Below are 12872 nucleotides of genomic sequence, written 5' to 3'. Positions count from 1 at the left end.
CTTTTTTAAAGTCAAGTAAGAAAAAAACCAAATAGAATAAGAAAAAAGAAGGAAGATTTAGGGAAAAAAATATACTAATTGGTCTTCCTAATTTTCCGATAAATAATTAAATAAAATAATATTTTTTTAAATATTTGCTTAAAAATTTTCAAAATGTAAGATTAATTATAAAATTTATTTCTAGAAGATAATATTCAATTCATAAAAGGGCTCACAAGTTAAGGCACGTGAAATTGAAATTAAAGAAAAAAATAAATGAAATGTAAAAGTAGTAAGTTTACATTATTATATTGAAGTAAAAGGAAGACGACAAAAAAGAGAGGGACCCGGCTACCTAATGAAGAAATAAGTACGAAAGTACCCAAGCTTGGAAAGTCCTATAAAGCTATCTTCATTATTAAATATTTTATTAATTCTCTTTACGCCTCTAGGGCAGGTGGGGACTGGCCTGGGGGGTAGATGCTTTCATCCAAATTTAAGTGGATTTTTATGAGTGTTTAATTAAATAAAAAATAAAAATAATTTTTTTAATGTAGAAATTGATTGAATTTTAAAATAATTATCAAAATAACTCTTGTAGCCCACGTGGTTACTCGCGGTGGTGGTGGAAATTTTCTCATTTTTTTTTATGTAATATAACCGTAATTATCATTGAGAGGTAATTTATTTTCTAAGGTTTTGCTGGTGTTTATTTTATTTTCTTTATTAAAGAGAGAAAATTAAAATTTTTATTTTTTTATTTAATTAAAAATAATTTATTGATATCAATCCATATAATTAAAATAAATTTATTATCAATAAGTTCGATTTAATTATATTAGTTGATGTCAATAAATTACTTTTAACTTATAGAAAAAAGTAAATATTTTTTCTTTTTTTATTCAGTCAAGAAATAAACATTACCTTAGTATAAATACATTTAATTATCATTAGTTTCAAATTTCATTAATTAGTGTCTCTATAAATTTATATCATTTATCAAATTTATTTTTTTAAGAGATTTTAAGCACAAGACAATAACTTTTTGCTATAAATAAAGGAAAATTAGATATAGAATACAAACTTTAAAATGTTTATATATGTCAGGATAATTTTTGTTTTATAACTCAATTTATATTAGCACAAAACATGATCGAATCTTTAATCTTAGGAACTCTTTTTATTACATTGTTTTACCCATTTCAAGTAACTGATAAGGTGTCAAAACTACAATATTAGGAAACACCATATTTTTCCCCTTTATATATCTATTAACGAAATTTCAATAAATAAAATAATAAATTTAATTCAAAGAAAACAAGCTCATATAAATTTTCTATCAAAAGAAATTCAATATAAGAAAGTAGAATAACAACTTCTAGAAGATAAAGTTCAAAAGAGAATAAAATAAATTTAAGATCTTTCTTAAAAATAAATTTATTCTGATCTTCCAAATGCCTTTTGGTCTAAAAAAAGCATGAGATAAGTTTACTTTATATTCAAAATTCTGATGTATCTAAAATTACCACTAAAGCAAAACATATTCAAATGAATGAAAAACTTCTAGAATACTATAAATAATAAATTAATTCATTAATAAAGAAAAAATTAATCAGACCCTCAAAATCTCATTGGAGTTATGCCGTTTTTTATGTTTAAAATGTTGTTAAACTAGAAAGAGGTGCACCAAAATTAGTCATTAATTATAAATCTTTAAATAAAGTATTATAATGGGTAAGATATCTTATTCATAATAAGCAAGATCTACTCAAAAGACTTTATAGTGTTGTAATTTATTCAAAATTTGATATGAAATCAGGATTTTGGCAAGTTCAAATTAAAGAAAAATATAGATACAAAACTGCTTTTATAGTCCATTTTGGTCATTGTGAATGGAATGTCATCTCTTGTGGTCTCGAAAATGCCCTTTTTGAATTTCAAAATATTATGAATGACATTTTTAACTCTCATTTTCAATTCATTATTATATACATTGATGATGTCTAGTGTTTTCTGATTCATTAGAAAAACATTTTGTTCATTTGAAAAAGTTTTTTAAAGTAATCAAAGTAAATGGAATGACATGTTCTGCTCCTAAAATGAAACTATTTCAAGCAAAGATTAGATTTTTAGGACATGAGATTTATCAAGGTAAAACAAAACTAATTCAACGGTTAATAGAATTTGCTAACAAATTTTCTGATGAAATAAAAGACAAAAAAACAATTGCAAAGATTTCTAGGATGTTTAAATTATGTTTCTGATTATTCCAAAGTTTTGATAATCATTTGTGAACCTTTATATAAAAGACTTGGGAAAAATGCACCTGCATGGACTGAGAATTATACTAATTTAGTCAAATAAATTAAACAAAGAGTCAAACATCTACCATGCATTAACATCTTTCATCCCAATGCATTGCTCATTGTAGAATCAGATGCATCTAAATTAGGATATAAAGGCATATTAAAGCAAAAATATAATAATCAAGTGCATATAGTTAGATATCATTAAAGGATCTGGTCGGGCGCTCAAATAAACTAGTCAACTGTCAAAAAAGAAGTTTTATCAATAGTTTTATGTATTTCAAATTTTCAAAGCGATTTGATAAATAAAAAAATTATTTTAAAAATTGATTACAAAGCTACAAAAGATATTTTACAAAAAGATGTTAAAAATTTAGTTTCAAAATAAATTTTTGCAAGATGACAAGCTTTACTTTCAAATTTTGATTTTGAAATTGAATTTATCAAAGGATAATTGAATTCCCTTCCTGACTTCCTTACTTGGGAGTTTTTGTAGGGTAAGGACCCTCTTTTTTCCTAATGAGTACTCCTGTTAGGCCCCAACTTCCTCATCATCCAAGAAAATCAAAGCTTCATATGCGATGCTTTCAAATTTTCCAAATATTTGTCCTACTTTTCCAATACAAACGTCAAATTCCTTTCAAGTCTTTACTCAAGATTTTTCTCCTCTTCAACTTTCAAAAAGCTTCATTCAAGCTCCTAAGTCAACCTCCAAAAGTATTTATATTCATAGTCAATCTAGCCCTATCACTATTTCAACACTACCTCTTTTTTTTTTTTTTCAACTAGTCAATTATCAAAAAACCTAAAACCTTAAAAATTGCTTTCATTGAGCCAGAGTTCAATTATGAAGAAATCCCTAAAATTCTTCCTTATATATTTTCTCAATGAGTCAACTTCAATTCCAATGATCCTTCGAAAACTCGTCAATTTTATGAGTTCATCTTAGTTGACACTGATTAAGTTGAAATTACTCATAACATTGATAAAAAACAATCCTTAGAGGATTGCCTTCACCAAATGTCAAATTCTTAGAGTCATGATCATTGATAATTGGAATAAAAAACCCTCTACTTGCAAGGAGTTTAGTCAATCTTTCCATCTCATGAGCTACAACTACATAGACTATATGGACGCTTGGTACAGTATGTTTTATTTACAAAGTTACCAGCATTCATGGTTTATTCAATTTTCAAGAAGATGTAATACCTAATTTCCTGCTTGGTTTCAAAAATGGTGGACTTTATTTAGTCTACTAAGCTCCATATTTCCTCCTTAAATTCAAGAAAATTTCAACTTCTACAAGAGCAAGACTTCGTCTTAGTCTATCACTCAATAGAAACTCCTGACGTTTTGTTTTAGATTAAGTATTTCCTGGATTTTTACATAGAATATTGTCAAGAAGCAAGAGCAACCTTCTCCTTTTCCATTATCTTTCTCTAGAGAATTCAGCATCAAATGATCGAACAAATTCAATCTCGAGTTCGTACGACAACAAAAATTTTTGCAAATAATTTCAAGGCCAGGATCATCAAATTCAAATAGATTCAGCAAGCTCTTCTCAATGACCGACTCAAGCAAAATTCCTAACTTTGAAAAGCGAATGTCAAGCTTCATTAATAGCTACTGCAGATTTAGAACAATATCGTTAAGGACTTGTTCAAACTCTCAAACAATTTGGTGATAATCAAGATAATGAAGAAGCTGAAGACATAGCCTTATTAGATAATTCATACATAGACCCCGAGTTCATCCTATATGGTGGACATATGAGTCAATCTAGATAAAAGATTTCAAGAATCTTTTATACAGATGTATATTTGTACATTTGTCCCATTGTAAAAAAAAAATGCATGTAAAATAAAGAAAGAAAAATGCGTGAAAAACGCATCAAAAAAAGAAAAAAAAAACTATTCAAAATAGTAGTGAATAGTGTCAAATAGTATCTAAATAGTAAAAGTTGTATATTAAATTGACAACTTTGATTTCAAAACGATGATGTGCAAGATACATGGTCTTTTTACCTTGAGTAGCCATACAAAAACTTAATATTGTCGTCTGCATATGGGGAAAAGAATGCCAGTTGTCTTCTGCAATTATTCAAACACGTGAATTTCATCAAGACTCAAGTTCGATATTTTTCCTATAAATAGATATGCAACCTTCATCATAAGACAGAGTCACAAGAGCAAGCAACGAGTGTTTTAAAAAAAATCATCTTCTTAGCTTTTGTAATCTCTCATTTCAAAAATCTTTTCATTTGTATTCATCTATGTTGTCATCAACCTTGTACTCAAGTTCAACTCCTCTATAATCAAGGTATATTTTTAATACAAAAGTTATTTTCAGATTCAAATCTTTGTGTTTTTATGTTCAAATTTTCTGCCAATAAATTAGATAAAATTATATGTAATTATTTATGTTTTTATGCTTGGATTCCTTAGACATAATTAATCTTTCGTGTGCATGAACTCTTATAGACGCTTTCATCCAAATTTAAGTGAATTTTTATAAGTGTTAAATTAAATAAAAAATAAAAATAATTTTTTTAATGTAGTAATTGATTGAATTTTAAAATAATTATCAAAATAACTCTTGTAGTCCACGTGGTTACTCACGCGGTAATGGTGCAAATTTTCTCATTTTTTATGTAATATAACCATAATTATTATCAAGGGATAATTTCTTTTAGAAGGATCATGTTTAGGTGGTGTTTTTTTTAATTAAAGAGAAAAAATTAAAATATTTAATTTTCTATTTAATTAAAAATTATTTATTGATATCAATCAATATAATTAAAATGAACTTATTATCGATAAATTTGATTTAATTATTGTGGACCCTGCATTTTCGGCTTATGCGTTTTCCACTCGATGACGAGCTCGATTTTTATTTGAAAAATTGATTTTATTTATTAAAAGAATGACTTGGAGTCGCCACTTATTTTTGTTTTATTTTTAAAGGGTATACAAAATAAGAAAGAAAACTCTAAGTGTGATTCCTTATTTTGGAAAATGTGGTCTGCGAAAAACCGGATCGGGTTCGGGGGTCAGGTTACTTATCAGGAAGGTACGGTAAAAACCGTAGCACCCTTCTAAATCCCTAAAAACGGGTCTCTACTAATAAAATGAATCAATCATGACAATTAATTAATCGAGCATGGATACTGAATGAATATCACTCAAAACAAAATAATTGAATGAACAGGAGAGACAAATAATGTACCTGAGTGATGAATTGGTTTACTTCAATGAAAACAAATGTTAGCAATTAAACACAAAATAATCGTGTGTGTATCATAGAATAGTGTAAATCAATCACATATAGCAATCAAATCAATCAATCCACCAATCGATCATAAAATCACGCGTGTGGGGCCCCACCAAAGCCCAATCTATCTTGCATTAGAGATGAGTGACAGTTCAGGAGACTTGGTCGTCAGTATTATCGGAGTTTGCTTTTTGATTGTGGGCGGAAATGGATCCGGCGAATCGCGAATGTCTGACGAGCCAAGCTGTCCGGGGAATCTGAATTGTCGGTTGCGGATGCTCTCCGGGTAAGCGCTATCAGAGGATCCGGACATGTCTGACCGGGGAAGTTGAATCGCCCTCCTCTCCCATCTGGCATCAGGCACCGGATGTGAAATATCCGGAAAAGGTGGAACGTCGGCCGGACAGAATTCCGGATGTGAGATATCCGGAGAAGGTTGAACGTCGACTGGACATAATTCTTCTCCGGGTGGAATGAGTTATGTCGCGCGTCGCAAGGGGGACCGTCTGCGTGTACAAGGGAGAGAGAGCCACGTGACATTTTTTTAAGAGGATCCCACAGGTAGGTGAAGGTTTAGAGAGAGAAACAGGTTTGGTGGTATGGTTAAATGGGTGTACACATGGGTATGGTAGAACATGGTTATGAGTAGTATGAAGGATGGGTATGGGTTGTATGGATATGGAGGCTTTGGTGAGTGGTTTTAATAGGTATGTGAAGGAGTGAAGGATAGCATGCACCCGTGAGACTCCATGTAAGTGAGGGAGTGGGATGGAGAATGAATGAGAGGAAAATGGGTGTGGTGGAGGATGCTTGATTCCTGCAAGTTTGAGTGAGGAAATGGGTATGGCTGACACGAACAGTGAAGAAGGCGTAGGCATGTGGTAACCGTGTTATTCATCATGAGAACATGAAGCCTTTGCTTGGACAAGTTAAACTTTTCTCCATGCACATGGGTCATTTATAAGGAAAAAAAAAACGAGAGCATCAAGGAGGACCAAAACAGAGCATAGATGGGCAGATAATCACATTCAACCAAAACCATCTTGTGGCTCTTGATGTCCACAGCAAACCAACAAATAAAACCCAAAAACTATCAAGAAATAGGATAGATCTCTTGAGAATGTACAAAATAGTGCGGAAATCATACCTGGATCGAACTAACAAGCTCTTTCCCTACTCCCCGCGACTCCGCCTGGGCCTCCCCTCTATCGTCCTGTTTTCTCCCCCCTTTTTCTTTTCTTTTCCAACTGCTCTCCTATTCCAGCCATCAGCCCTGTCTTCGTTCTCAACCACCACCATGGCGAGGTGGTGGTGCCTTTCACCACGCGTCCCATGCACGTCGTTGGTAGCCGTCCCCCACCCTTAAAAAACGAAAATTTTACTCCTCCCGGGTGGCCTGTTAAAAGGGGTCTACAATTATGTTAGTTGATTTCAACAAGTTACTTTAGAAAAAATAAATATTTTTTTTATTTAGTAAAAAAATAAACATCACCTTAGTGTAAATACACTTAATCATTGTTAGTTTCAAATTTCATTAATTAGTGTTTCAAATTTCGTTAATTAGTGTCCCTATAAATTTATATCGTTTATCAAATCTATCTTTTTAAAGAGATTTCAAGTAAAAATATATTTTATAAGAGTGTTTAACAATTCCCTAACACCTTAAATTTTATTTTAATTTTAAATAAAATTTATATATAAAATATATTTATAGAAGTGCTAATATAGATAATTTGAAACTTATTACAACTTAAGCGTATTTAACTAAACCTCAAGGTTTTTGAATAAAATTAACCGTTATTATCAATATTAGTTTGCCAAGGTTTCTCACCAAACAAAGGCCTATTATCATATTAAACTATCAATTTTTATAAAAACTTAAAATTTTAAAATTTAGGTTTAATATGCATACAATGTTTTTTTAATAGTTTTAATATATAAAATAAAATAATAAATATTAACATTGGTTTAAAAAACTCTTATTGCCAATGTTTATATTAAATATCACGAAAACAACCATTATAAGTATTATTTCAAGAATAATTTTGAAATTGATTTAAACCCATCATTGTTAATTTTGATTTTAGAACAAATTTAAAATTGGTATAAAATTTGAGAAAAATTATATTTAAAAAATAATATAAAATTTTCAAATTCTATATTTTTCTCTTGTTATATAGTTTATTTGAACCTATGATTTCTCAAATTGGGAACAAAGATTCAAAGCGTCCCTTCATTGGATAAAAAAAAAACTTATATAAATATATATTAATTTGATTTTTCTTTCCTTTCATCTCCCTATTTATTTATTTATTTCTATCAAAAGGTGATTTATTTATTTTTAATATCGGTAATTTATATGTTATTATAAATAATATTCATTTTATAAAATATGATAAACTATGCTTAGTTTAAGTTTGAGCATTGAAATCTAATTGAACAAATCTATCTTGTTTGAATATACTAAGAATTGTATGGATCAAATTCTTAACAAGAGAGAATAAATTAGTTAAAATCAATATAGTTTGATTCGATTAGAAAATTAATTATTATTTTTTATTAATTTATGATAAAACACGAAAATTTTAAAATTGGACATACCATGGCCCTCTCAAGATCATTTTACTAGGCCCAAAAGAAAGACAGTTGGGCTTTAAAATTAAATTAAGACAACTAAATTCATATTCCTACATTAACATCAACCTGGCGAAGCTCAAGACAGCCCCCGGCCACCACCTCCAACCCAGGCTCCACACAATCTGAAACCAACCCTAATGTCTTCTCCTTCTTCCGCTTCTTCTTCCTCTTCTTCTTCTTCTTCTTCTTCTTCTGACCTCATTCCTAATCTCCCAGACGACGTCGCTTTGCAATGCATAGCCAGAGTCCCCAGGTCTCGCCACCCCCACCTCTTACTTGTGTGTAAATCGTGGCGCTCCATTCTCAGCTCCTCAGACTTTTTTTCCACACGATCACTCCTCAACTGTATGCAACACTCTCTCTATCTCATCGTCAGGGTCAACTGCACTCTCAAATGGTTTGTGCTCAATCAAAACCCCAGAATTCTCGCCCCTCTTCCTCCAAATCCGTCTCCGGCAATTGGATCCGCCTTTGCCGCAATTGGGTCAAAGATTTTCGTATTGGGTGGGTCAGTCAACGATGTGGCTTCACCGACGGTTCAGATTTTTGATTGCCGGTTCGGTACGTGGGAGTTGGGGCCCAGAATGCGGGTGGGGAGGGAGTTCGCGGCCGCCGGAGTTGTGGGTCGGAAGATTTATGTGATGGGTGGGTGCTTGGTTGACACGTGGGCGAAGTCTGCGAACTGGGCGGAGGTTTTCGATCCGGCGGCTGGACGGTGGGCGGGGGTGGAGAGTCCAGTGGAGGTGAGGGAGAAGTGGATGCACGCGAGCGCGGTGGTGGAGGAGAAGATCTACGCGATGGCCGACCGCGGCGGGGTTGTGTTCGAGCCGGGGACGGCGGAGTGGGGCGGCGTGTCGACGGAGCTCGATTTGGGGTGGAGAGGGAGGGCTTGTGTGGTGGATGGGGTGCTGTATTGCTACGATTATTTGGGCAAAATCAGGGGTTTTGATGTGAAGGAGGGGCTGTGGAAGGAGCTGAAGGGGTTGGAGAAGGGTCTGCCGAAGTTTCTGTGTGGAGCAACAATGGCGAATGTGGGAGGGAATCTAGTTGTGTTGTGGGAAGGGAAAGGAAATGGGAAAGAGATGGAAATTTCGTGTGCCGAAATCGCTATTCAGAAGTGCAGTGATGGAGGCTTGCGCGGATCAATTGTGTGGTCGGATGTGATTCTTTCTGTTCCCATTGGGTCTGCCACTGTTCACTGCTTGGCAGTTGCTGTGTGACCATTGCTAAGCTCCAAGGTATATGCCTTTGCTTCAGTTGAGATTTGCATTTTATGATTATGAATTATTTGCTAATTAGCATAATGATCATATACTTATTCACTGCTTGGGAATGTTGAATGAGCTTAGAACGAATTTTAGAATTTGGGTATTTGAAATTATGGAGTATGCCATCTAGCTATACATTGGTAGAAGTTGACATTTGAATTGTCTAAGGGTTTTTTTGTTGAGGTTTAAGCTTTATGCGAGCTGTAATAGAGATTGCTGAAGCGTAGATATCATCAGTTATGTTGTTTTCATTTTTTCCAATATTAACATTGTATGCTTGCTAATATGTAATTGTTGATAAGACTCTGATTGTGTGCTCACTCACGGAAATGATGTGACTGTTTTGTGTATAGAACAATCTTGAATCATAGCATGCATGCCTCTAATTATACGTGTGAAATTATTGCCTAAAATTTGCATTTCTGCTATAAAAATGCTTGGATGCTCCTCTTGGATTTGAACCATGCTGCCATTTGCTTTTTTTATGGTATTTTTCTGAATTCCTACTAGTGGAAGAGCTATGTCGGGAATTTCACCTTTCAACTTCCTTCTTTCTCTCTTCAGAATTATCTTATGGAAGGTCAACTGCTTCTGGATTTTCTAATTTTTTTAAAGGGTGTTTTCTTCTTTGCCTGCAAAGACATCAACAAATAATTGCTGGCCTTATGTGAAGATAAAGGAACATTGATCAAAGCCAACTCCATAATGTCTTAACCCTTCTGCTTAAATTTCATTTTCATTCAAATTTGGCTATGATTTAAACTATCTGTAACATCTTCAGTGCTTTAAAAACCATTGGCATTGATGTGGATTTATAATCCGATCTTCACATTAAGAAAAGGCATATCTCCATTACTAACAAAATATAATTAGGAGTCAGGACAACCAATGTCTCGCTATAGAGCAGATTATATTAACGATAATGCAAGTCCACTGTTCTTAAGAAATTGTAAGTCATTCCAGTTGTGGCTCTAGTATATTATTGTTGTTTTGAGTTGCTAGTTGTATAACAATGCCATTGCTCTCTCTTCATCTCTCTCTAACAACAACTAAATGAATAAATACTAAATTAGTAGAAGCATGAAAAAATTGTTTTTATGATTTGTTTGAGGCTTCTATATCCATCTAAGAAAGCTCTAACTATATAGCTGTGTTAGCGTTTATTCCTAGGATTCTGCTTGTATGATTTAGTCCTCCATGCACCATGCTACCTGGATAGTTTTTTCATATGTTCATTTACCATTTTGTTTCTTCCATTTTTGGGGATTCCACTAATAGAACAGACCCGAGGGGATTGAAAGTACCTAAGTACCATCAGCATCTTAAAGTAAGTGAGCCATTGGCTCTACTGCATTCTTTAGTTCTAGAAAATATTGGTTGGGGGCCTGGGGCTCATGCTTAAGACTTTTGGGATTGTGCATTTAATGATAGATGATCATGAATCAGGGTAATGCCATTCTGATATCTAAATGTGCATCATACACTCCCTACAATTTCTAAAGCTTTATAAGTTATAACCCTTAACATCTTTGCTCTGTTGCTACTTTCAGGTTTGTACATTATATTGTTCTGTAAATAGCCACAAAATCTTGGTCTCTGAACATGGAAAGAAAATACAATTTCAATTTCTTTCTCCTTCCTCACCAGTCAGGAATGTGGGAAACCAATTCTATCTGGTGTTGAATTAATCATGCTCCTGAGCAGGCTACTGCCATCAGTCACACAATGGTCCAGAAGAGCTTCCTTGTATGTGGTTTGGGAAATTTCCTGACACCAGACCAGTTGCAGGAGTTACTCAAAAGAGGTTAGCTGGAGTTTAACTCCCTCACCTTTTCTTGCCAATTCGGCTGCATATAAGTTCAAGTTCATTAAGTTTTTATTAGTTGTTGTATTCAAGGAATTTCTTTACAATAATATTTAGAATCTCTGTTCATTTACATTAGTTTGATTTATTAATTTTTTTTAATGCTTTTGATTTACCCAATTGGTAAGCAACATTTTACATTGAACCAGAAAAATAAAAATAAAAATCAGTAGTATTGTAGACTCAAAAACGAAGGAACAAAATAAATGCTAACAAGGATAAAATTATATGGTCGGGCCGGAGAGAAATCACCATCAAAATATTGTGCCTAAAGCTGTAGACATCATAGGGTACTGCATATATGTTGGCATATCCTGCATTGAACTTTAGGATGAGTGTCGAACACCATATTCCCGCGTCTGTTGCATTGAAGTAGTAGGATCAGTGTTAAACGCCATATTTGTGGACACCCCCATCTGCTGCATTGAAGTTCTCTAGGATGAACATTGAACACCATATTCTCATACACCTCCATCTGCCAAAGTGACTGTTTCCATAAGGTCCATCTCTTATGGTTTTATCCATTGTACACAACTTACAGCTATGGATGGACCCTATAGAAACAGCTCATTTTGGCAACACATGCAAAGAGGCCCAGATATTAGGTGGCAAATTTTTCTGAGTTAATCAACAAAAGAAAATCTGTATTTCTCTCTTGGTATTGAAATTGACATGTTGGTCAGCAAGACAGGAGACTGTATATTATCAAGGAGAGTTTTGGATTTTTTGAGAGCAGTATTCTTGAGGATATTCAGATGGGTATCTTATTTAGCTGCAAGATCTTTATAAGCATTGTCAACTTAGGTTTGAAAAGGTTTGAAAAGAGTAGCACTATTGGAGCCTTTAAAAGCGTTGCATTCATACAAAGGCTTATGTAGTGTCTGTTCTTATATTGATTGAATTCCTGTACTTTTGAATGCTGATGCTATTTTCCTAGGCTTTATAAAACACATTATTTCTCAAGGTCTTGACAAACTTCAATTAAAATCTCAGGTGCTTTACTCTGTCTGTCGTTTTCAACTACTTTAGAAACAGAGAAAAGTGTTCTAATCAAAGCTAAGCATCTTAAATTTTGTTGTTAAAAGAAAACTATAGGCTTTATGGCTTGCTTAAGGAGCAGAGCTGAGTCACTCAAAGTAAATAAACTAGTTTTTGCGGTCTACAAGTTTGATGTGTATTTTAGGTATTGTCAAACTTGGAATTTTGTTCTTCAATGTAAGGTAAACCATGTTTCAATATGTGACATCCCACATCGGATGGGGGGAAAGTTCCTCTCAACCCTGTAGATGCGTTTTAAAGCCGTAAAGACCCCTTTGGGTTCAAAGGGGACAATATCTACACAGTTGGGAGTGAGCCATTACAAATGGTATCAGAGGTCCCAAACCTCGGTGTGGGGTTTGTTTGGCCTCGTAAGGGTGTTTGTTTGTTTGGCACCACAATCTCGTGGGACACAACGAGGACGTTGTGTCTGCATGAAGGGGTATTTGTGATATCCCACATCGGATAGGAGAGAAAACTTCTAGCGTTATATAAGTATTGATTTATTTT

General features: G+C 33.4%; 1 protein-coding gene across 1 annotated transcript; it reads left to right on the top strand.

Moving 5' to 3' along the window:
- Positions 1 to 8258: 8258 nt before the first annotated feature.
- On the top strand, positions 8259 to 11437 carry LOC117917385 (F-box/kelch-repeat protein SKIP6). Its single transcript, XM_034833648.1, has 2 exons — positions 8259 to 9430; positions 11011 to 11437. Exon 1 carries the CDS (start codon positions 8330 to 8332, stop codon positions 9410 to 9412), a length of 1083 nt encoding a protein of 360 aa, XP_034689539.1. The 5' UTR covers positions 8259 to 8329; the 3' UTR covers positions 9413 to 9430; positions 11011 to 11437.
- The last annotated feature ends 1435 nt before the right edge of the window (positions 11438 to 12872 follow it).

This window comes from Vitis riparia, chromosome 7, assembly GCF_004353265.1.
Source record: "Vitis riparia cultivar Riparia Gloire de Montpellier isolate 1030 chromosome 7, EGFV_Vit.rip_1.0, whole genome shotgun sequence".
Lineage (NCBI taxonomy): Eukaryota > Viridiplantae > Streptophyta > Magnoliopsida > Vitales > Vitaceae > Vitis > Vitis riparia.
The sequence above is the reverse complement of the archived record's forward strand: the minus strand, read 5'-3'. Positions and strand labels throughout refer to the sequence as shown.